General features: G+C 30.3%; 1 protein-coding gene and 1 long non-coding RNA gene across 12 annotated transcripts in view; both read right to left on the bottom strand.

Moving 5' to 3' along the window:
- Positions 1-133: 133 nt before the first annotated feature.
- Positions 134-25,829, bottom strand: part of LOC105227973 (uncharacterized) — a 193,251-nt gene continuing 167,555 nt past the window's right edge. For 5 of the 11 annotated variants that reach the window (XM_011207554.4, XM_049458900.1, XM_049458901.1 and 2 more), the window contains 4 exons: positions 23,148-24,153; positions 21,840-21,976; positions 20,810-21,051; positions 18,727-19,941 (listed from right to left, as the gene is read on the bottom strand). In XM_011207554.4, the coding sequence (XP_011205856.2) occupies positions 19,675-19,941; positions 20,810-21,051; positions 21,840-21,976; positions 23,148-24,153 (1,652 nt within the window). In that variant the 3' untranslated portion in view covers positions 18,727-19,674. Of the gene's footprint in view, positions 399-18,726; positions 19,942-20,809; positions 21,052-21,839; positions 21,977-23,147; positions 24,154-25,829 lie in introns of those variants that run through there. The other 6 variants (XM_019990920.3, XM_049458909.1, XM_049458908.1 and 3 more) reach the window with 5 other exon arrangements.
- On the bottom strand, positions 10,411-14,063 carry LOC125778968 (uncharacterized). The gene is made up of 2 exons (XR_007423060.1): positions 11,750-14,063; positions 10,411-11,648 (listed from the first exon to the last, which is right to left on the bottom strand). It is a non-coding gene; the product is annotated as an uncharacterized LOC125778968 (long non-coding RNA).

Here is a 25,829-nt window from a genome sequence, read left to right on the forward strand (position 1 = left end):
GAGCTGCAATGCCACTTTTCTTACTTTTTTTGTTTGAATTTCTTGATAATAGGCAGGTGTGGGAATAGGAAAGAAAGTACATACATATGTAGAATTCTTTAATCTGTGACGCGTGGTGCTGGCTTGTTGACTTTTACTTTTTCGACATTTTCTTTCGTCACACATTTGGCTAATACGCTCTTAACGCATTGGCTGTCGATGTTTGCTGAGTTTAAGAGCGAGGTTGAGTAACCCGTATATTTGTATAACTCATTTATGAGCTGAGCGGAGTGTCGGTTTATTTAAGAGTTTGTCGAAAACTGTTTACGTTGAAGTATGTTATTGTTGTTTTATGCAGCTCACCATCTCTCGCAGGTAACCGGTTCAATATTACATCGTTAGTTAGTTTAGAGAAATATCTAGAAGTAAAGAGTTTTGTTATGTTTTTATATTTTTTTTTTATTAATTGGTCTGACTTTTCATAAATGAAATATTGTTGATAAATAAAATTAATAAAACTAAATTTTTTTATAAAAAAAAATTTATATTAGGTAAGATATTTACTATTTTCTATTATTAATTAAACAAGAAAAAATTAAATGAAAAAGTAAAAATATTCTTCTATTAATATTCCGTTTGTAAGCTTAATAAAATAATAACACAAGAACACATACTTACGTCGCCAGTTTTCGAAAACTTTGTAACCTCAAAATCGACAAATCTTTATTAAAAGTTTAGTACCTGTTCAATATATAGTTGTGCAGGTTCAAATCCGTCAGTTGTTGTGTATACAATGAGCAGACTTCCGTATTAGATATGAACGCTCGAGATCGAGACATAATTCAGTCCTTAACCCCGTTAGTTATGCTACCTTATTAACATATAACGGGTCTTCAATAAGAGTTTGTTTCAGATAAAACAAAAGTTTGTTTTCGTTAAAACAAAAACGGTTTGAGATCGATCGAAACTCTTTATTTCTAAGAAAGTACATTCGATGCCATTATGAATAGAGGTCAATTTCTTTTGTATGGCCTCCACGGGCACGCTTACTGAAGTTCAGACGCTGAACCTAATTTTCCACGGCTTTCAAGCATAAATCGGCCGATACTGCTGCAATTTCACGTTCGATATTCGTACGAAGTTCATCAATCGTCGCTGCTCAAAGCCGATGCCGCCGGCCCATAAACCGCACCAAACCGTAATTTTTTTGAGATGGAATGGTGACTCATGGCGTACTTGTGGTTTGCTGCCCGACTTATGTATAACGCATAATTTGCTTATTGACGAAGCCTTTACGACAGAAATGAGCCTTATCGCTGAATATGATTTTTCGATGAAAATCCGGATCATTTTCAAGTAGTTGTTCAGCCCAATTTACGAAAATACGACGATTTTGGTGGTCAAGCGGCTTCAGTTCTAGCGTCAATGTGATGTTATAAGAAAGTATGCCAAGATTTTTTCGCAAAATTCACCACAACACTCGTAAAACATTTAAAACATATTGAATCTGATTAATATTGATATTTAATTTATGTTGGCAAAATTCTAAAATTTTTTCTGTAATCAATTCGAAAGAGTTGTTGGAGTGCCTGAGAATCATAAAATGGAACGCAAATTCGTGGTAGGATTACCTTTGGTGGAATGGGAAATACTAGAGCTTTAAAAAATTAGTAAAAGTCTCGAATATTTTTCATATTTTTTAAAGATTTTGTTACCTCAAAGTATAAACTCATTAATTCGACATGTAATCGTCAAAAATATTGCAGGGTTAACGAATGAGACGAGCAAAATGTCAATTATGTTGTATATTAGTAGAAGTAGTACCCAGAAGAACCACTTACAAAACAAACAAAAAAATAAAATAACACTAAGAAAGAGATGTCAGCGTTAGCCATTAATTCTTAAACCAGAAATAAAACCAGAGAAGCAAAAACAATTTTAAATTAAGTGAATGCATAAACATACTCCTGACTCCAACTACTATTTTATAGCTCACGAAGGTTTCTTGAGTCACGGTTCATATGAATCTGGCTGTGGTAAGCACTTTTAAATTGAAGATAAATAATATCTTTCCTGTATATGTATTTCGTTCTTAGAATATAAGGGTGATTTTTTTGAGGTTAGGATTTTCATGCATTAGTATTGACAGATTCACGTGGGATTTCAGACATGGTGTCAAAGAGAAAGATGCTCAGTATGCTTTGACATTTCATCATGATAGACTTACTAACGAGCAACGCTGCAAATCATTGAATTTTATTACCAAAATCAGTGTTCGGTTCGAAATGTGTTTTCGCGCTTTATTTTGTTCAGCGATGAGGCTCATTTCTAGTTGAATGGCTACGTAAATAAGCAAAATTGCCGCATTTGGGGTGAAGAGCAACCAGAAGCGTTCAAGAACTGCCCATGCATCCCGAAAAATGCACTGTTTGGTGTGGTTTGTACGCTGGTGGAATCATGGACCGTATTTTTTCAAAGATGCTGTTGGACGCAACGTTACGGTGAATGGCGATCGCTATCGTTCGATGCTAACAAACTTTTTGTTGCCAAAAATGGAAGAAACTGAACTTGGTTGACATGTGGTTTCAACAAGATGGCGCTACATGCCACACAGCTCGCGATTCTATGGCCATTTGAGGGAAAACTTCGGACAACAATTCATTATCAAGGAAATGGGACCCGTAAGTTGGCCACCAAGATCATGCGATTTAACGCCTTTAGACTATTTTTTGTGGGGGCTACGTCAAGTCTAAAGTCTACAGAAATAAAGCAGCAACTATTCCAGCTTTGGAAGACAACATTTCCGAAGAAATTCGGGCTATTCCGGCCGAAAAAATGCTCGAAAAAGTGCCCAAAATTGGACTTTCCGAATGGACCACCTAAGACGCAGCCGCGGTCAACATTTTAAATGAAATTATCTTCAAAAAGTAAATGTCATGAACCAATCTAACGTTTTCAAATAAAGAACCGATGAGATTTTGCAAATTTTATGCGTTTTTTTTTTTAAAAAAGTTATCAAGCTCTTAAAAAATAACCCTTTACTAAAAGCTGATGCAACAAAAAAACAAAAACAGAAAAGGAAAGGAAAGTGATAAAATGCTCCACTTTCTGTTAAAGTAATGATCATTATCTTGTCATTAAATTGAAATTGGAGTCAGTAAATGCATGATCAAATCATTTGCGCATCTAGAAGCTCAGTTTACTTCAAAACATTGGAATTCGGCGAAATATTTTTTCAACAATAAACCCACATCAACGAATTAGAAATGTGAAATTGGGGAATTACCACATAATCAATGGCTTCATAGAAGTTTCAATGGATTTCAGAGGATCGAAATCAAAGCACTTTTATACTTATACTGACTTCGATATTCGCCATAAGATTTGTTAGAAAAACGAACATGTAGTGGGATAGTATGGAAAAAATTTTGCCTGGGTTTCATTAAGGTACCTCACATACAATTAACAACCATATCAAGCAAATTCAGCCGGATGTTCGAAAATACTGGTTATAATTATACGGCGGATATGTTGCATAAAAAATTAAATAAATTTTGCCAAAAAGTTTGTCGTCTTAAATATTTTGTTTTGTTTGGTTTTGAGCTAGAACACATCACCCTCTGAGAGCTAAAAGACTATCTTAATAACACAAATCTATAACTCTGTTTGTAAAAGCAAAAAAAAATATCATAATTAATTCTTATTATACATTAACTCCAAGTAAAATAGCTTCTACTTTCTTTATTTATATATTTTTAGCACTTACACACTTGACAGGTCTATACAAATTATGGGTTTAAACCGAATCGAAGAATGTTTTTCTAGCGACTTTTTTAAGAAGTATACTTGAGTGTATATATATTTTTATATTATAGATAATTAATGTATAAACAACCTTGTACGAATATAATCTAAAACAATGAAATGTAAAAATTAATTGCTCGTAAAAATCAAATCGGGGCTGACCTCTAAGGCATTAATGCTATCCCAAATATAGAACTGCAGTATAAATGCACTCGAAATTAGCACTTTAAACTTTGTTATCAACTCGGTAAAATAGATGAATGAGCAAGTACCACCAGCAGCCAATTATTAGCTTTAATTGTATGTGGAAAGATCGTAGGAAGAAGATTTAAGGTTAAGGTATTGCTTCGAATACAATATCAACCTGTTATTTCATTGGTGTGAACAGTCAAAAAAAAGTTAAATTTAGTGAGTTTAAATATAAAGGTTTTATTGTTTTGTATAGTTTTGATATTCCTATTTACAATAGTCACTCAAATTTCTAATATATCCTTATAGAAGAACACTCATTGAAACTTTAGTCATACAAGGTTTATTTATTTGATTCATGGATGTTCAGGATATTACTATTTTCTTGCACCTTATTATAAGTGTATCGAGATGGTTAATCTTTGGTGATAGCCCCTGGTACTTATCTATTGCTTCTTTATTCTCAACTTACTTATTTCTCTTATATATTTAAATACTTCATATTATGTTGTATAGTTTTTGTATAAAAAGCTTAGGCCTTAGTTGCCTTGAGGCAACGCCCCATTACTTCATGGGGGGTAATCACATATTCACTATTTTATGCGTATATTTGTCTCAAATCTGAAAATATCAAAACAAATATATGTGCGTAAATATATTTATTGCTGACGTAGTCAAAAATCAGTGCTGAGTGATGATTTAAATGAACCCAGCAGGCAATTAAAACAAGAGACTTCGAAACGAGCCTTCAAGCTTATATGTATAGTGGAGATAATTTTACAAAATTACAAGCTGAATTTTCTCACTCTCACTTTTATTACATATGTATGTGTATACAGCTTCTTTACATATATACACTTCTATGTGTGTATAAATAGTATATATATATCGATATATATTTAAAGCTAAAATCGGTGTTTTTTTTTTAATTTTTACGGTGCAATTAACCCCATTGGAATCTTCCTTCTTTCTGTTTACAATAATTTCTCAGAAGAATTGCGTTTATGACACACATTTTCATGGAGAAGACGACATATTTTGAACGCATACGGATGTTTTTACATTCGATTCGTATAGATATATGTAGGCACTTAGATGACTTCTACGTCAGCACCTTATCAGTTTGCACGAAGTAAACAACTTAAATGCAAAAACAATGGTGTTTTTTGTTATTACAATATAAGTAAATAATATGTTTATAAAATATTTCAATCAATTGGTTCAAATTTATGAAAATTTTCATAAAAATATTCATCTTAGTGGATGAAATGTAAAAATTGGCAAATTTTTGGCTTTGGTTTTGGCAAGGGACATAAGCTAAGATTTTGTGTTTTCAAAATCTGAAACTTATGTGTAACTGATTTAACTAGTAAGAAATGGTAAATTTAACTGATAAGAATTGGTAATTTAACTGGTAAGAACTGGTTAAGAACTGGTAATTTAACTGGTAAAAAATGGTAACTTCACTGGTAAGAACGGATAATTTAGCTGAAAGAACTGTTAATAATTCTTGATTTCTATACAAACATGCAATCATTGTGCCTACGACTTTAGAAATTAAAAAAAAAAAATATTTTCTTAAATTGTTTTTTTTTTGTTTTTTAATAATATTCGTTTTTTAATAAAGTTTATTTTATTCAATATCTCTAAGACTTTTTGAGTTACAGCCATTTGAAATGTTGGTGCTCAATTCAAACAGCTTCAGCTTCTTTTAAATGCGTTTTTTTCAGAACCAAATTTTGAAAATTTACTTAAGTGAGTACCCAGAGGCAATGATCCCATCATTAACAAATTTTTTCTGTTTCTTTTGTTCATACCTCCATGTAATCTGATATCAGTGTTTTGCTCTGATCAAAAGTCAAATTTCGGCAGATTAAAAATTTTGGATAAAATTCTGTTTTTTTTTTTAACGTCGTCACGTTGTTAATTTTTGATTATTTCCAACCATACGTTCAATATCTTCTAGCATTGAATGTTTTTTTTAGATTTCAGCCACGGAGAAGGCCAGAATCCATGCAGTAGTGGAGAGCCCGTTTTTAGCGCTGTCGGACATCGCGGGTAAATCGAAGTTATTACCTTTTTTCTTCATATATTTTACTTGTATTCTTAAAATATGTAAAAATTTCAAAATTTAAAATTAAAAAAAATAAAAAAATTAAAAAAAAAATTAAAAAAAATTAAAAAAAAATTAAAAAAATTTAATATAAAAAAATTAAATTTTAAAATTTTATTTTTAATTCTCAAAAATTGCCGTTTTGGCTGTCACTCTGAGTATGTTCCTTAAAGAACAAATAATTTGTAAGCATCACTGATTTCTGATTTACCAGAAAGCTTTAATCTCTAAGCTTTGAAGCTCTGTAAATTAGAATAACTTTGGGAAAAATAATTTATATGTATAAAAAATTCTCTGTGAAGTTTTGAAATCGATTGTCAAAATTACAAACGAAATAATGTAAAATAATTGAGAGAACTACAGAAGCTTTGGATCCACTTCAAAGCCGAATAATAGGCAAGCATCAATGCATTTCAATGCAAGCAAATGGTGTTTGATAGAAAATCTGACAGGCTTATCTCTTTAGAAAAAAAAATTATCAAAGAAAACGTTGCTGTTTTGAGAAAGCTTATTGTTTTGCTATATATATTTCATATACTAAATCGCCCTCATATAAAAAAAACATCCTCATATATAAACAAGTATTGACTCAGCACGATTTGTTGAGCTATTGGAAATCCTTTAACAAATAAGATTATTTAATCACGTGATTATAAGACACGCCTTCATTTTGTCTAGAATTGTTAGAAACACGTTGGTTTTTCGAACCAAAATTCCATATTTAAAAATCTGACGAAATGAAAAGTGAAAATAAATCAGAAGAGCAATGATTGATACACACCAAATCACAAATACGCATACCTTCTTAAACACAAACGAATTAATTGCAATTATAGACACACAAGCTCTTGATTGTAAAAGCTGCAAACAACCTCACGTGTTGGCAATAACGGTTCGTTTGGCAAGTCGAATGATCTGCGTTATATTCACAAACACGAAGGTGATAAGAATCGAATTATTGCAAAATATCGAAATATAGGCTGTATTTGTATAAGTGTGTGTGTTTTGCTCAAGCAGTAGCCTTGATGCAAATATTTTTTTAAGGTTGTTGCTATGAAGCTGAGCAACAAATATTAATAACATATGTAAATAATTAAATTAAAATAAAATTAAAGGCTTCTGGTTGAATGAAAATATTACTTATGGAATTTGTCAAAATAACTGATTGCTCAATAAGTTTCTGAAAGTCTTGGAAAAGTTTTTTGTTTTCCTAATTGCGACTTGAAGTGTTCTCAAATCTAATATGAGAATGCAAGGAAAAGAAAGCTTTATCGAATTGGGTTCACTTCTGAATGACTAACTATCAGTTGTAGCCAAAAAAACTTAGCAGAAGAGAGCACATGTTGAGAGTCTAAGAAGCAAATAGAGAGCTGTTAGCTTCTGCTAGTGACATTTCTACTGGTAGAAAGTGCTACTGCCATATGAAGAAACAGCTGTTAAAACATAAGTGTAAATAAGCGATATTTTCTTCGATTTTGTTCATTTTAATAGTTTTGAATTGTGACAATAAATTCCATAGACTAATTTTCAAGTGTTGATGTGATAATATTAAAAACAATATTTGTTTGTTAGGGCAATGGGTTGTTAAAATCCTTACTGAAGGCAAAGAGATCACCAGATCTTTTACGATCGATTCTTTGACCAACCTTGAATGCACCGTTAATGAGTTCAAAAAACTCTGCTATCTGAGGAGGCTGCACTCCGGAGCAGAACATCTACTGCTACCTTAATGGCTGCAACCTCGACATGGAAAACACTGAAAACGTCAGGAAGTCTGAAGCTGGAGTTGATAGAAAAGACTGAAAATAAACCCCTCCACCAACGTTCTCCTTTGACCCATCCGTTAATAAGCTCATTATCCCTCTCCTTCAACGGCTCCTTCACACCCACTCAAGGTTTATGCACCTTGGAGCTTACACCTTCAGATATATCGGTCAGCTGGCGGGAATAGAAAAAACCGCTTCGGAAGGTTTGTATTGATTTCAAGACTTATAAAATTTGTTCATAGGTGTTCTATTTTATGGCTTTACAAATGGTGGTATACGAGTATTATAGTAGTCTCTTCCACGATAGTCGAGTTCCTGTAACCGGAACAAACCCGGATTATAATCCGGCCAATGATTGTTAACTCGTCTAAGTCTTGCCGCTGCAACAAGAACATAGTAGTCCAAGCGCGACCCCACTTTAGGATCAGCCACTGAACCTAACATAACCTAACCTATCCAATACTAGACTATACTATCAACAATAATTTCTACATCTTTTTTTGCAGTCTAATTCTGATAGACTCAAGAACGAGGAGAAAGAAATATACAGCAAGTTATCATCATAAAAAGTGTTTTCTATTAAAAATATCCTTTGTAAGTCCTCCTACTTCAAATAGTGTCTGATAATATTTTCAATAGGTGTTATGGCGTTCGTGTTCTGGTTTGGGACTGTTTTGAGGTGCTATTGATTGAAAATTTTCTCTTAGTACTGAGTACTTTTGGGAAAAACTCTAACTATCAGTAACCTTTCTTCCGTTTCCATTGATTTGGATTTTTAATATTTCCTCAATTTCGGCACAAAACATCGATTTAAAAAAAATATATTGTTATTGCATTGTCGTAAACGGATCGTTGATAACAATTTCACGTAGTCAATCCATCGAGCACTCACCCAAGCCACATATAGATTTACATATGTATGTACATATGTATATGCTATTATTTTATTATTTAGTAATGCAGCTTGTGAATTACGTCAGGGATTGGTAAATTTCCATTTGGCAAATGGTAAAGAACGATTTGCACATATAGAAGAGGCATGTACTATGTGAATGCAGAGATAAATCTGGCGCAATGGGCCTGTCAATTAGATCAGACAGTCTGACCTGGCAAATCTGTTATGTTTTTCAACATAACAAACAAGTCTCTTAGATTTAGGTTAAGTTTTATGAGTTATAGAAAGCTTGAAGTATATACTATTCTATATTTATACAGATGCAGAACATAGTGATTGGAAAATGGATTGCGACCATAGGTACGTATAAATTCGAGCTCGCTTACACGAGTCATCATTATGGTACTTTTAGACCATCGAAAAATAGCTGCTGAAGCTTTCTTGTTGGATGGATACGTCGAGTATTCTTTCGTTAGTACACAAAATATTCCTCAAATATCTGACTGTTGTTGGAATTCGCGGTCTACCAACGTCCATTGATATATGGATCCCTACCCACAAAAAGGGAGACCCCACAGTCTGCGCTAGCTATCGCGGAATCAGTCTTCTTAATATCGCGTATAAGATGCTATCGACCGTATTGTGAGAAAAACTTAAGCTCATTGTAAATAAACTGATTGGACCTTACCAAGATCCAAGTTATAAGACAAAGCAAATTTACCCTAAACCAGATTTTCACAATACGTCCAATCCTGGAGAAGAAACTTGTATAATAGATTGACCGCATCATCATTTTTTTTGTAGATTTCAAAGCCGCTTTCGATAGCACTGATAGGATCTACCTATTCGACGCCGTGTCGAATGTTAGTGTAGAGCTGTCAGCGCAGTCTTTTCACGCCTTGAGGTGTACGAGGTGCTTCATCACCCATGATGCTTCGAGACCCATGTGTGGATAACGGAAGCAAGGGCGCCCAGGCATATAATGGAAGGACCAAGTGCATAGCGCCCTGATATTAGGTCCAGTAAAAATAAGTCCATAATCCAGTTAGTATCCGATTTACTTGTAATATGCTTCGTTTCCTTCCATAGTTTGCTGACATTTTGAAGGTAATTTCATATATCGCTATATACAAATATAGTCGATTTTCATAGGCTTCCCTTAAGGCTAACTTTTCACAACGAAAATCACTCACCATAACCAGAAACTATTGAAAATCACTTGATGTTACATAAAAACCTCCCAACCTAAGAGAAACTGCTGGAACACAATTCATTTCTTATTGGCCAAAGCTGACTATTTTTGGACGATTACTTACTTCAGACGGTAAAATTGTTGAGAGTACAGTAGCTCATAGTAAATGATTCCCTGCCTATCCCATCAAGCACATAAGAAAGCCTTCCAGTTAAAGAATCCTGGCTTGGCTACTGATCGACTATGGCTGTTTTCGTTCGTGTGGTACCTAAACATCGAATTTCTTTTTGTATGCAAGCTAATTTATATGATTTTTTGTGCATATACTCGTATGCCTCCTAGAGAATCGACAAGTGGTGACATAATGACATTTCCATAAGTTAATCGATTTTTTCGAAAATTTGTCTTCCAGAGCGTGGTGCATATATGCCGCCAAAATTTCCCGAATAAAAAAGATTGGAGGCTTATCTAATATTTTTCCTTATGTACTTTTATTAATATTTGGACTTATTTACTTGGAATATATATATTGATTAAGATTTTTCAAATAAGTGTTTCAGTAATCTTACATACATACATACGTTTTTCTACAATTATATATAATATTATATATTATATTTAGGGTATTCTATATAATAATATTGGTACTTAATCATAGTCATGCCAAGTCAATTGCAATTAATAGTTTTTGTTGTTTGTAATTATTCCAATTCGACTATGTTTAGCATCATATAATTCGTATTATAATTCATACACGCGCTCTCTTATACTTGCTAACTCTCTTCTTTCTCTCTTGCTCTCTTTTTTGTCTCTATCTCTCGTTTTCTCTCTCTACATCTCGCGTTCTCCCTCTATCTCATTTTTTCTTCCATTTTACCGTTGTTCTCATGTCGCAAATCTCTTTACCAGATTTCCAAATCTTGAACAATCGATTTTGGAATTTTACTTTTTTTCTAATAAATCATCTTACGAAATTTCCAATCACTCTCGCTTTCAGTGAAATCACTTCGATGTTGTTTAATAAAAACTTAGTATGCGTTACAGAGTGTAAACTGTACTGTTACATAGATGTAGAGTAGAACTTTAATGCATATAAAAATGTGACCCAGAAGCTCCAATTTGGGTTTCACTCAAATCTCACTGCTCCTCTCTTTTACTCGCGCTCACGATCTCTAATTTTAGCTATCGTTCTCTCTCTCTAACTCACAATTTCCACGCATTTTAACGGTTTTGCAAAATTTAAAATTTTTTTCAGTGCATTTTTTCTTATCATTTAATTTTTTATGAAAGTGTTATTGACTAGATTTTCAATTAGTATAGTTTTTACGGCTAATAACATTAACTACTATCTTCTTTAATCATTTTTTATATTTCGTTTACTTTAGATAATTGTAAGAAAAGCAAGCTTTGTTGAACCTTAATTGTTGACTAAGTAAAATAGTTGAACAGATTTGCTTTACGTGTACATAAGTAATATGGCAGGCATAATGTTGAAGCTGACACAAAAGTTATATAACAAATAGATATATAATAATGTAGCAAAAGCTTATACTAACAGCGCTGTAATAAATTTTAAGTTAACGAATTTGTTAAAGCAGACTTTTGTTTTGCAAAAAATATATGTGTATATAAGAGGGTAGCTTGCGCGTTTCAATCAAATGATCGTCGTAGTATGCCTTTCCACTTTTCACCACAATTTGTAAAAGTCACCTCGTGGTGAAATTCAAAAATTTATAGAGCGGTTTAGTTTGATTTCAAAAGTTCATATATCAAACTACCTTTCACTTTTCACCACAATTTGTAAAACTCACCTCGTGGTGAAATTCAAAAGTTCATATGTATATCAAGCCATCTTTTACTTTTCAACAAAATTTGAAAAACTCACCTCGTGGTGAAATTCAAAAGTTCATAGAGCGGTTTGGTTTCGTTTATAAAAGACAACTCTTGAACTTCTAAAGTTCATATATCAAACTATATTTCACTTTTCATCACAATTTGTAAAATTCACCATGTGGTGAAATTTAAAAATTCATAATTTAAGCTACCCTTGTATTTAACTTCATAAAAGCTTTAGGCAATTATAAACCATATATATACACATAGCGATTTTAAGTGTACATAAAGCTTACTTAGAAAGTATTTAAGAACATTTAAGGTTATAATGAACCAGCTGACTTATTATGAACATTAATTTGAGGTTACAAAGTATATTATATATCGGTTAATAGCAATTAATTTCATTCACGCAACATTCAAAAAATATACATACATATGTATATGTTAATAAAAAGTGATTAAAAAAGTATTATTATTATGAAAGTAGAAAACTAAGGATACATAGAGGAAAAAATTGTAATCGACATCCATATAAACCGTCCCATATTCGTGAAACATCAGCAAATAAGCTTATTAACTAAATATACCATAAGTTAAACAGTCATAAGTGATAAGAAAATCCTGGACAAACCAAATATATGTAAAACCAAAAAGGAGAGAGAAGAAATAAAGTATATTACGGCATAGATATGTTCGCCACGAACAGTTTGGAGTTGAGATTTAAAAATTAATGATATAGAATCGGGGTATTTTCCATTTTGAATTTTTCAATTAATATCCAGTGAAATCGGAGGATGGAGCCGGATGTATATCGATCTGAACACCGACAACTTTTCACAGTATTTGAGCAACAAAACAGTAGCAGTACTGAATAACTTAAATTAATACCCCTCTGCGGCAGGCTATTGGATTATAGTGGTCGTTATGTGGTACTTCCAATGGATACTATAACAGGATTTTACTTTAAGGAAGGCTATTGAGGCCAGTGTACTTTAAAATGCAGATAAGAACCCTTTGTGGACATTTAACATTACCATTAAAATTAACCCAAAACGAACAATCCCAACTTCCTTGCTTCTTCCCATTAAGTCCTGAACCTAGTATGATTTTGTTTTGTGTTTTTGCTTTCAAAAATTATCGAATATCGAATTAGAATATTTTAAAGAAATTTTTAATGGGTGGCAAGCCTATAACTGGTATGGTGTAATGCCATATTGCACTAAATAGAAACTCTATTAAAAAATTCAAATTTCTAAAAAAAACGATCTTTTTAAATTTCTAAACATTTTTTGAAGGCTGAAAAGTATTCAACTGCAAGTAAAAAAAAAATATTTAATCTCTCTAATAAAATAAGGAGGTACAATATTATACTATATTGTATAAGATTAAGAGCTAAGCCAAGAATTTAAATATTAAAAATCATGTGAAAAAATCAAAGAGAACAACTTTTCCTGATGTAAACCCAGCACTGTTTAAGCGCCTCCGAAATCAGCTCAGCATTGCCAATTTCATATTTTACACCATCTACATACATAAATTCATACATAAGTACCGTTATGTACGTATGTATGTAATGATGAACTGTAATTTACGGCAAAGTAATTTTCATACTAAACCGCAATTGCTCAGCTGCAGTTAAGGCAAGAGAAATGAATTTTACACGCGCTGAGAGCGGTTAAGTTGCACATAACGGTTTAGTGATTTAAGGCGATTTGCGAAATGCATGGCTCCGGTGAAGCAACCATACAAGCAATTATTCCTCTAAAGTGTGGGGACGGTTTTACACAATGAAAGGCACGAATGTGTATATGTGTATGTGTGTGTTGTTCACTTGTTGCGGTTACTGAGTAAAAAAGTGAGAACTTCTCTCGTCGTTTGTATGGCATCATTTTGATTTTAGTATAAAAGAGTTTGGTTCTTAAAAAAATATATATTTAGATAAAAAATGTATTATTTTTTAAATTTATTATTTTTTTATTTATTATTATTTTTTAAATTAATTATTTGTTATATTAATTATTTAGTTATATTGTTTATGTGTGTTATTAAGGCGTACGTGTGTTTGCCAAAAATTTAAGTTATATTACAATTTCAAAATAAAACAAGAAATAAAGTTTAAAATTTTTCATTTCACTGTTAAAGAATTGTTTCAATATTAAAAAAAAATTAAAACTAAAAAAAAATTTTTTTTGGAAAATTAATTTTTTTTTTTTAAATAAAGTATATTTTATATAAATTCATTTGAGGTATTCACAAAATTTTAAAATTTGGAATAATATTATGATTTTAAAAAATTTTTTAAATATTTTCTAAACTATTTCTAATGTGCTGAAAAAACATCTTTCCATAAAATAAAATTTTATTTTGTTTGCTTTAATTGTTAAAAAAATAATTTTCTGGAAAAAAACTATTTTTCCTAAGACCCCAATGTTGTTTAATCTTCGAAAAAAAATTTAACAAAAAAATTTGAAGATATTATATTTTCTTCGGAAAAAAATTAATATTTTCCAAAGAACTAATTTTTTTTAATATTCGAAAAAAAAAATATTTTTAAACAAAAAAATCTATTAAAAAAAATCTGAGGAAATTTTACCCTACTCGGAAAAAAATTAATATTTTTCCTAAAAGCCACAATTTTTTTAATCTACAAAAAAAATCCAAAATATTAAAAAAAGGGTAGAAATTATATTCTATTCGGAAAAATTAATACTTTTCCTAAGAAACAACACTTTTTTTTTAAATTCGAAAAAAAAATATTTTTAATTAAAAAAATCTATTAAAAAAAATTAAAAATTATACTCTATTAATATACTCAATTATTATATTTTTAATCAAAAAAGTCTTTTTAAAAAAATCATATTCCATTCGGAAAAAATTAACATTTTTTCTAAAATCGAAATTTTTTTTTAATCTTCAAAAATATTTTTTTAACAAAAAAAATAAAAAAATACTATTTTATTTTTTAATTTGCTAAAAAGATTTTTTTTAATAAAAACTTTCATTTTGTGAATACCCCTAACAAATAAAAAATATTAAATTTTGTTTTTAAATTTTTTGTTTTTTGATTTTTGTTGTTTTTAATATGGCACTGTTTTAGGCGAGCTTTTCGAAAGCTTTATTTAAGAGCAATTAGACAAGACAACGACTAATGCACATGTGGTGAAGTTGCACTAGACTAGCAAAACACGCATGCGCACGCGCACATTTAACACACACATACGTAGCATGTGTGTGTATGTACGTGGCAACGTGTCTGCTAGATTTGAATTTTTGTTGATTTTTTGGTTTGGTTAAGTTGTATTTTAATTAATTTAAGACTATTTTTGAAGATTTTGGTTTAATTTCAAATTTACTACTAGTAAGTAAACGAAGCTTAGCGATGGTTTGCCGACGAGCGGTTTTTAGCGCTCAAGCAAAAAGAGTTAAGGACAATTGAGTAAATTGAATATGGTAAATGTCTATATAAAATTCATACAAATTGTTAAGTCCATTAGCTTTATAAAACTTTTGATAATTTAAATGTTTGCAATTTTATGCTTTGATTGAGGCTGCTGGCGCGAGGGCTTAAAGTGTTGGGGTTTACATAACGGCGATTGTTTGCGAGAAAGCTGTAGAAAAAAGATGCATTTTATGTTTTTTAAAAATTCTACAAAAGCAAATTGGTAAAAAATGTTTGAATTAGTAAAAAGCAATAACAAATTTTTTAATTATTTTATTAGAAAAAAAATTTAATTTTTTTTAATATTTTATTACAAAAAAACGAAAATAATTTTTTTAAATATTTTATTATAAAAAAACGAAAATAATTTTTTTTAATATATTTTTTGCATAAAATTCGAAATTTTAATAAAATAAATTCCGACAAAAATTTTGAATTTTCTAAACAATCAATCATGTTAATATAAATTTAAAAAAAATCGAATTTTTGAAAAGAAAAATTTATTAAAAAAAATTTCGAAATTAAAAAAAAAGTATTTAAAAAAATTTATTATTTTATACATTTCCAATTGAAAAAAAAAATTTAATTTAAGAAAAAAAAAATTAAAAATTTCGAATTTGTAAATATTTTTTTTTTTAAATTTAAATAATTTTTTTTAAATAACTTATTTTGCATAAAATTCGAAATTTTAATAAAATAAATCCTAACAAAAATTTTGAGCTTTTAAACAATTTTTCGTGTTAGTGTAATTAAAAAAATTCTAATTTTAGAAGAGAAAAATTGATTAAAAAATTCAAATATTATAAAACAATAAAATTTCGAAATTTGCAAAAAAATTATTTAAAAAAAATTGATATTTTATTTAAATTTTTTTTTAATTGGAAATGATTAAGAAAATTTTATTAAATATAAATTTTTTTAAATAATATTTTTTTAATTTCGAAATTTTATTCTTTTATAAAATTAAAATTTAAAAGAAAAATTGTTAAAAAATATAGAATTTTATGAAAAAAAATTCAAATTTGTAAAAAATATTTAAAAAACGAATTTTCGAAAAAAAAACTGGAGTTAAAAAATTTAAATAAGAGCCTAGATTTTTGAAAGAAGGTCACAAGAATTCGCTGAATAAAAAAATATATATGTATGTACATATTTTAGACCGCATCCCAGTTATAGAAAATTGCTAATGTTCAACGATATCTGTTGGAAAGTCTCCACAAGGGTTTCTAAGACAAAATTATTGAAAATAATACTAGTAAAAAAATTTGCAGAACAAAATATTGAGAGAAAAAAATCTTATAAAACATTTTCAAAATTCCAGCAGACAAAAAAATGTTAAATTAAAAATATTTAAAAAAAAATTCTGAATTTTTTTCAACATAATTTTCACCACAATTGTCTTTTTTGTCGAAAAAAAATAAATTCAAATAAAACAAAAGCATTGATTCTAATTAATAAATGACTTTCGCACATTTAATAATTCAATTTCGCACTTTAATGAAAACAAAATGTTATAAACAAAAATTAACATTAAAACAAAAAAGATATTGAATTGTTAATTATAAATTATAAATAGGTACATATTGTTAAAACCAAATTACAGTTATTAATTACAAATGAGAAGTACAACACACATATTCATATGCAATTAAGCAACTACATACACACACACACAACAATGGACAACAGTTAGTACGAGTGTATTGCAAAAATAACATATTAATACACACATACAGACATATATAGCCAACTACGCAAATATGTAGCTATAATAATTTAAAGTAAATCCTTATAGCGAGAGCGTATTTAGTATAACTAATTTATTTTATTTTATTTTTTCGCTTATTCAGTAGAATGAGAACACTACTTAAGTACTAGAGCGATAATTTTTGAATGACTAATGGCAAAAGGGTAGTCATTTTGTAAAAAAAAAAAAAAACTTGGTGTGTGCGACAGGTGACAACTGTAAATAAATGCAGCAAAAGTATTTAAAAAATAAAAAAAAAATAAAAAAAAATAAAAAAATAAAAAAAAATAAAAAAAATTAAAATAAAAAAAATATAAAAAAGAAATAAAAATACAAAATAATTTAAAAAGAAAAATAAATAAATTAAATTAAATTATTTCGAGGTTTCAGAAAAATTCAAATATTAAAAAAAAATTTAAAAAAAATTATTTATAAAAATTAAAAAAAACTTATAAAAAAAATAAAAAATTAAAAAAAATAAAAATTATAAACAAAAAATTTAAATTTAAAACAGAAAAAAGAAGTGTAAAAAAATCAATTTAATAGATATTAAATTAGTTAGAGGTTTTGTATTTTTCGGTGGACCTTTTCGAATTTTAAAAAGCTGTTTCTCTTCATTTCCTTCACAGGATATCAGTAGTTAGTTTGCAGACTTCAACTTTCTTTAGCAATATATAAAACTTTAATATAATTTATAACATAAATAATAAAAAATAGCATATATTGCATTAAAATATAGTTTTGAAATGAAACGGTTGGGTATTCATAAATATATAAGATATGAGAAATATCTGTTGAAACTGCAGATTAATTAAATAATGGATGGCTAGGATTTAAATGTTAAAATCAAATTAATCAAGATCTTAGACACGAAATCCGAACAAACCTCAAAACTTTATTATTGAAAATTTAGTTCAAAAATTAAACGAATTAATTAAAAAATCGAAATTAAAAAAAAAAATATTTCAAAACTGAACTAACCTCAAAACCATGAATCGAATATTTAAAACAAAAATTTAACGAATAATTAGAAGAAAAAACAATTTCATTAAAAAAAAGATACTGCGAGTCTTCAGTTTTGAAGCAAATCAACAAGGGAACAACTAACCTCAAAACCGTGTTAACGAAAATGTATTACAAAAACTAAAAAATTTTGTGAAAGTACTCAACAATTTATTAATTATTATCAATTTAAAATTTAATTTACGGAAATTAAAAAAAAAATTAAAAAATATGTATAATTAGTAATTAATTTCCAAACTACTTAAAAGCGGAAGTATGTGAGCTCGAAACTGTATTACTAAAAATTCAATTAAAAATCAATAAATATTTGTTTAACTTCCGTTTTCATACTACTCAATGGCAGAACTAACCTACAACCCGTTTTAACCTAAATTTTAACCATTAAATCGAAAAAATAGAAATACAATAAATAAAATAAAAGAAAAAAATTGTAACTACTATTTTCAAAGTATACTTGCCTTAAGATTTATATAATAGAAAAAATGTCCATAAAAATAATTTTAAATTTTCAACATTACAGCTGCATTTGCTTACTGTTTTCACCAACACATTTCAATTCAGTTGTATAAGAAAAAAAAATTTATATTGAAGAAATTCATCGCTTTTTATGTTTTTTTTTTTGCACGGAAATAAGCTTTGCGTGTTCATTGTTGTTGTTATGTGTGTTTTCTATATAAATTATTTAAAGTTATTTGCGGTATACGCCATAAATAGTAGTTAAAGTTAAAAAATAATTATATATATTTAATATTTTTCGATTATTTTATTTCATATTAATATGCATTAAACCTCGTTAAGTGTTTTTTTTTTACGCGTTTACATTTAAATTAATTCATTTATTCATAAAATCAGTCCTTTGTTTATATATTTCTCTGTTTTTTCTTTCTCTCTTTTGTGTTTTTGTTGCCAAGTCTCGCATCAATTAACTATGTCGCTCAGCAAACGACTTAACGCTTATGCACTAACACGCTCCTCTTCGGTCATACTCGTTTCAATAACTTCGTCAGCGAATTTCTTCAAGTGTTCTGCCATTTCATATTTAATTTTTGTAAATTCAAATTTCATTTCAGTGTCGCAGCTGCTGCTTCGTTCAAGTGCTGTGCATACACACACATCTAGTGACTTATACGCTAAACTTCATAGTAATATCCAGTGAATATTCAAATTTCGTACAATTTACTTAAAATTTAAAATTACAATTTGGAGCTTTTATATATTATAATAAATTACTTATTATTTAAACAAAAAAACTTACAGATTTCAGTTGATTATAGAGTGTAAAAAATTATTTCATTTTGATTTTCTTTTTCTTGCTTGTTTATAAAGTACAAATTAACCTTGTCAAACTTATATTGAAAAAATTACAAAAATCAAATAATTTTCTACCACGTCCACAACAACTCAACACACCACTCGCCAACACGCGAAACGCATCTGTGACCACTCATTTATGTGCTGCTTAGTATATACCATAGAGTACATATTTTTGGTTGTTGCTTACTTTTAAGTGCATTAATTATCGATTGTTTTACTTGTTAAACTTTACTATAATTGCTATTATGACTACTTACTATAACTGCTAATTGTTTTCTTATATATTTTATATATTTTTTGTTGTTGTGTGTTGCCACTTATTTTACTTTTACTTTGAGTTTCAGCATACTATTTAGTTGTTACTAATTGAACTAAGCCTATTTCTTTTTGGCCGCTTTTTTCTCTGCTTTGCGTATAGCTTTCTCGCGTTCGCGTCGCTCGCGTTCCTGATCTTTGCGCTCCTTTTCGATGCTTGCCTTCAGATCCTTGAGCCGACGCTTCAGTCGATGTTTGTCGTCACCGCTAACGCCGAGCGTTTTGAAATCTTTCGAGTCCAGCGACAGCAGTGCGCCGCCTTCAACGTTGTGCTCCTTGAATACGGGTATGTAACGCTCCAATTCGATGCCCATCAGCCAGTGGCCAACCTGAGGTAGATGAAAATTTATTATAATTGTTAAAGGAATATTTAAAAAAAATACTGGTGAAAGGTATTAGAGTTCCATTTTTTATACCATAAAAGTGTATAAAGAGATCTTTAGCTTGATTTTTATTATTTAGTTTGTATGGCAGGTATGTGCTATAGTAGACCGATCTGAACAATTTCTTAGAAGATTGAACCTTATTTTTAGGCAATAATTCGTGCCAAATTTCGTGAAGATATCTCTTCAAATAAGAAAGTTTGTCATATAAAAACATGATTTTGAGCGGTCAGTTTGTATGGCAGCTATGTGCTATAGTGAGCCGATCAGAACAATTTTTACTGGAGATTAAATCTTAGGTTTGGGCAATAGCCCGTGCCAAATTTCGTAAACATATCTCGTCAAATGAGATAGTTTGCCATACGAGGGCTTGATTTTGTTTCTTCAGTATGTATGACAGCTATATGCTATAGTAGACCGATCTGAACAATTTCAATGGAGATTGTAGCGTTGGTCTGGACAATACTACATGCCAAATTTCATGAACATATCTCGTCAAATTAAAAAATATGCCATACAAGGACTTGTTTTTGAAAAATCAGTTTGTATGGCAGCTATACGATATAGTGGTCCGATATCGGTGATACCAAGAAATGAGCAGCTTCTTAGGGGGACTAGCACTTGTGCAAAATTTCAGCACGATATCTTAAAACCTTAAGGACCAGTACGAGTATATACAGACAGACCAAGTGAAGGACGTGGCCAATTGGACGCAGCTCGTCATGTTCATTATTTTTATATTTGAGTGTATATTTAGCTAATTTAATATACCCTCCCTGTTCAGCGTATATAATGAATTTCATTTAGTACTCACCTGCTCCTTGGTCCATTCATGCACGGGTCCGCCTTTGTAATTATAGCAAGCGGCTGCCTTGCGATCCGAAAAGCTGCTACTCGAACCAGACAAATCAATGGCACGACTGGGCGAGTAGCCGGGTGAGGAGCAGCCCGATGACATGCTAGTGGGTGAGGGTGGTCCGGTCGCCTGCTGTTGTTGCTGCTGTTGCCATGGCACTGTGCCAGGCGGAGAGAGGGATTGAGGTATAACTTGTTTAACTGTGCACACATTCATTTATATCATATTTTTTGATTTTTATTTTTTTGTTGTTGTAAAATGTAACCACCACAAATGTTAAAGGTTGTGTAAAATATAAATATATTTTATATTAAATGTTAGGCGTAAGAGGGTTAAAGTTTTATTATATTATTATTAAATATTGTTTGGTTTACCACAACGTAGAATGCGGCAGCATAGCATGATTTAAACGAATTATTATTAAAATTTTGTCATTGTCATTATTTAATTACCATATTCAGGAAAATCAAATACAAGAGCAAACGTGAAGAAAAAGAAAGTACAAAAAGTTACTCGGGTTAGTATTATTATGGGCGCGCAAATGGTACATACATACATATACATATATATGTGTTTGATACAGTTGCATAAAGTCAATAAGAAACAGTTACGGATACGGGATAGTACGAGTATAATTATACAACGAAATGTACTGTAATGCTTAGTTTGGGTGCAAGAAATGTGGATGCAAACGACAGATAGCATATAGTAAATTATTATATATATATATGGCATATAATATATACGACTATGTAGGCATATAGTATACGAAATAAAGTTTGAAATTGAGTATGTGAAAGAGCAATCAATATACGGTTATAAAATAGAGTTTAGGGTTATGCATTGGTGGAGTGTTTGGCTTGGTTGGTAGAAGTGAGCGCAAGTAATTTTTATCAATTTTCTTTTTTTTTAGAGGAAAATATCAAGAAAATTATTGTGCAATTGTATGTGATAAATGCAATTTAGTATTGTATTGTTTGTTGCTTACCTTTGGGCTGCGCCTCATTCACCGCTTGTCGTATTTCATTGATTAGTGTCTTACAGTTTATGGCCGCTGTGCTTTGGCTTTTATTGATTTCGGTGTAATCATCGCTGGAATGACGCGAGGAGCCATCACCAAGTCGTCTAAAATGGAGAATATATTATAAGTTAAAAATATATTTTAAAATTATGCATATTATTTGAGAATAAAATAGGTTTGAGATAGTGTTTTTGTATGGATAAAAGATTTTTTGAGGTTAAGAAAAATATCAAAGTTACTATAATTAGAAAAATAAATTGAAAAACAAGGAGAAAAGTGAACTGCGGCAGCTATAATACAAATTTCGTGAAGATATCTTGTCAAATAAAAATGTTTTCCATACAAGGACGTGTGTTAAACGATCAGTTTATATGGCAGCTATATGCTATAATAGGCCGATCTGAATAATATGTTCAGAGATTGTAGCGCTCCTTTGGGAAATCATTCCTGCTAAATTTTGTGCAGATATCTTGTCAAATAAGAAAGTTTTCCATATAAAAGCTTGAGTTTAATCGATCAGTTTGTATGGCAGCTATATGCTATAGCAGGCCGATCTGAACAATTTATTCAGATGTTGCAGCGCTTCTTTGGGCAATCATTCCTGCTAAATTTCATGAAGATATCTTGTCAAATAAGAAAGTTTTCCATACAAGAACGTGAGTTAAACGGTCAGTTTGTATGGCAGCTATATGCTATAGCAGGCCGATTTGAACAATTTATTCAGATATTGTAGCGCTCCTTTGGGTAATTATTCTTGCTGAATTTCATGAAGATATATTGTCAAATAAGAAAGTTTTCCATATAAAAACTTGAGTTTAAACGACCAGTTTGTATGGCAGCTATATGCTATAGTAGACCGATCTGATTAATACGTCGAGGGATTGTAGCGCTCCTTTGGGCAATCATTCCTGCTAAATTTCATGAAGATATCGTGTCAAAAAAGAAAGCTTTACATAGAAGGACTTGAGTTTAACCGATCAGTTTGTATGACAGCTACATGATATAGTGGTCCGATCTAAACAATTTCTTTGGGGATTGTACCGTTGCCTTGGACAATAATCTATGCCAAGTTTCGTGAAGATATCTCATAAACTTAAAAAGTATTCCATACAAGGAATGGATTTTGGTCGATCAAATCAATATTTTTATAGGTTATGTCGAATTTTTTTAAGGCAACACAGATTTCTTATAGGATTATGATTAAAAATCATGTATAAAGATGTCGTAATCTGAAAGTAATACATACAAATAAAATAATTTTTGTCATGCACTTACCTCTCACGCTCGGAGAGCGCCTGATTTAGTTGCTCCGTAAATGATGATGGAGGCATTTTGCCACTTATAATGGCACCAGTCGGTCCGACACGTCGACGACTCGGATACATCCAATTCTCCGATGATTGCTCATTCTCGGAGAGTTTATCGTTTGAGCCTAAAATGGAATCGTATGAACTATTGAGATCACGACTGCTAGTACCGAACGTTGTCATATTGCTGCGATGGAAATCGCCAACACCGCCAACAATGCCGCCGACACCGACACCGACACCAACGCTGACGTCGGGTGGCGAACCAATAGCATTCTTAAATATATTCGGTATGGTCGAATGACCCAGACCGGCAGCTGCTGCCGCTGCCGCTACGGCGCTCTTATTATGATCCTTATGCACTTGAGCATACAGCTGATTGATTTGCTGTTCGCGCGCAGTCGCCACACCACTACCCGCTGTGGCGGTCGAATTCAACAGTATGGCAGTTGTGGTGCCCGCACTCACATTGCTGTGATGACCGTTGGTGGCATGTTGCTGCTGTTGTTGCTGTACGTAACTGCGGTGGATAACGCTGCTGCCATTGCTGCCGTTCGAGAGCCCGTTGCTGTCGGAGGCGGCGCTGGCGTGCACATGCGCCACCGTGGTGGCGGTGCCATCGTCCTCACTGTCTTCGAGCGCACAGTCAGAGCTGCTGTTGCTGAGCGTGCGCTTGCCGAAAGTGATGCTCTTGATGCCGTTATTATTGCTGCTATTGCTGTTGCTGCTACTACTGTGGCTGTGGCTGATGACGTTAGTAGTGCTGTTGGCGACTGTGGGGGCGCTGTAAATTTGGCTATTGTTGCTGTTGCTGCTGCTGCTGTTGCTGTTGTTGGTGGTGGCGACGGCAGTGGCGTTTGTGGTTGCGCTAACGTTGGCGTTGTTAGTAGTTGCAGTGTTTGTTGTATTGCAGTTGTTGTTGCTGTTGTTTGCTGTTGAAGGCAGCTGGCGATTAGCTAAACCACCACGTGATGCTTTTTGTTTATGATTTTTGATTTTTTTTTTGTATGTATATTTATTTGTGTGTTTATATTTTGGTTTGAAAGGCAACAAGCGGCGGCGGCGAAAGCGATTTTATTGCAATTTTTGTTTTTGTTTGTAATTGTTGAGCGGCAGTCAAGCAGCAGCGAAATGTAGGCGGCAAGTAGTGTAATTTTTTTTGTTTGGTTTTTGGACAAAAGCACATCAACAACACAAACAACAATATATGTATATGCAAATGGCAGCAAACAGGACACAGGCACAATTTATTGAAAGAGATAGAAAGAAATGCATAAAAATAACGAATGTAGAATTATGTTGAACGAAATGCTAAAAATTACACTGGAACTGTTTAATATGCGTGTGAATATGAATAATGGTAACTGTAAGTATGTGTGTATGTCGGCGCGTCTCAGCATTAATGTTTGGGTAATTGATGATGAGTTGACACACTAAAAGCAAAAAGTTCTTAAACACCATTTTTATTGTATTACTAAATTCAAATTTGATGATTTTTCAAACAAAATTTTTTTTTTTAAAAATTGCTTTTATATTTTTCTGAATTAAAAAAAAATATTTAAAAAAATTAAAAAATAAAATTCACTTAAATATCAACAATTATTAACAAAAAAAAAAATAAGAGTAAAAAATATAATATTGACTTTTGATTTTTTTGCATTTAATGTAACTATTATATAAAATATAGATTTAATATTTTTTTTTAAATATGATTTTTTATTGTAATCATTTAATTTAATAATTTTCCGTTAATTTTTATAATTTAAAACAACTCAATTTTTTATTTAAAATTTTAATTTTGAATATATTAAATTTTATATAAAAAAAAATTTCGTAAAAAAAATTTTGTTCGCAAAAATTTTCGTTCGCAAAATTATTTTTTTCGTTCACAAAAAAAATATTTTTTTTTTTCATATAATTTTCTTTTGCCTCGAAAAAAAATAATGTTGACATATGCTTTTCTTGCATTAAATACAGCTACATTGTTAACATCATTACTGTATTATTGCTTAAAAAAATATATAAGTTTTTAATTTAAAAAATAAATAAAAAAAACACTCATAATTGAAAATTTTAATTTATTTAACTATTTTATTTTTGAGTTACGCTATTTTTCGAAAAATGCTTTTGTTTTAACAATTTAAAATTTTTCTTTCTAAAAAGTATTTCTGAGCTAATTTGAACTTATACAATTTGTTTCTCTAAAAATTTAGTCTTGAGTTAAGTTCTTTTTCAAAATGAAAAATTCTTAAACTTGGTAATTTAAATTTATTTTTCTAAAAAAATTATTTTTGAGTTATCCATTTTTTCAATTAAGGCAAAAATCTTGTGTTCATTTAAATTTTTGTTCTAAAATTTTTAGAAAAAAAAATACTTTGAATTTAGTAAAATTTTTTTATAAAAAAAGTTATGTATTTTTTTTTAATTATAAAATAAAATTAATTGAGATTATAAATTTATTAATGATTTAAGCACTTTTTTGCAATTAGTGTGATTTATGATTTATGACTAATGATTTATGATAAATATTACAATGAAAGATGATATGAGTATTTAAATGATTTAATGATTTCTATAGTCATAGGAAAAAGCAATAAGCAGTTATAAGGAACGGGTGAATTAATAAGCTTAAAGATATTGAAAATTACAA

Source organism: Bactrocera dorsalis, chromosome 5 (genome assembly GCF_023373825.1).
Source record: "Bactrocera dorsalis isolate Fly_Bdor chromosome 5, ASM2337382v1, whole genome shotgun sequence".
In the NCBI taxonomy this organism is placed as follows: Eukaryota; Metazoa; Arthropoda; class Insecta; order Diptera; family Tephritidae; genus Bactrocera; species Bactrocera dorsalis.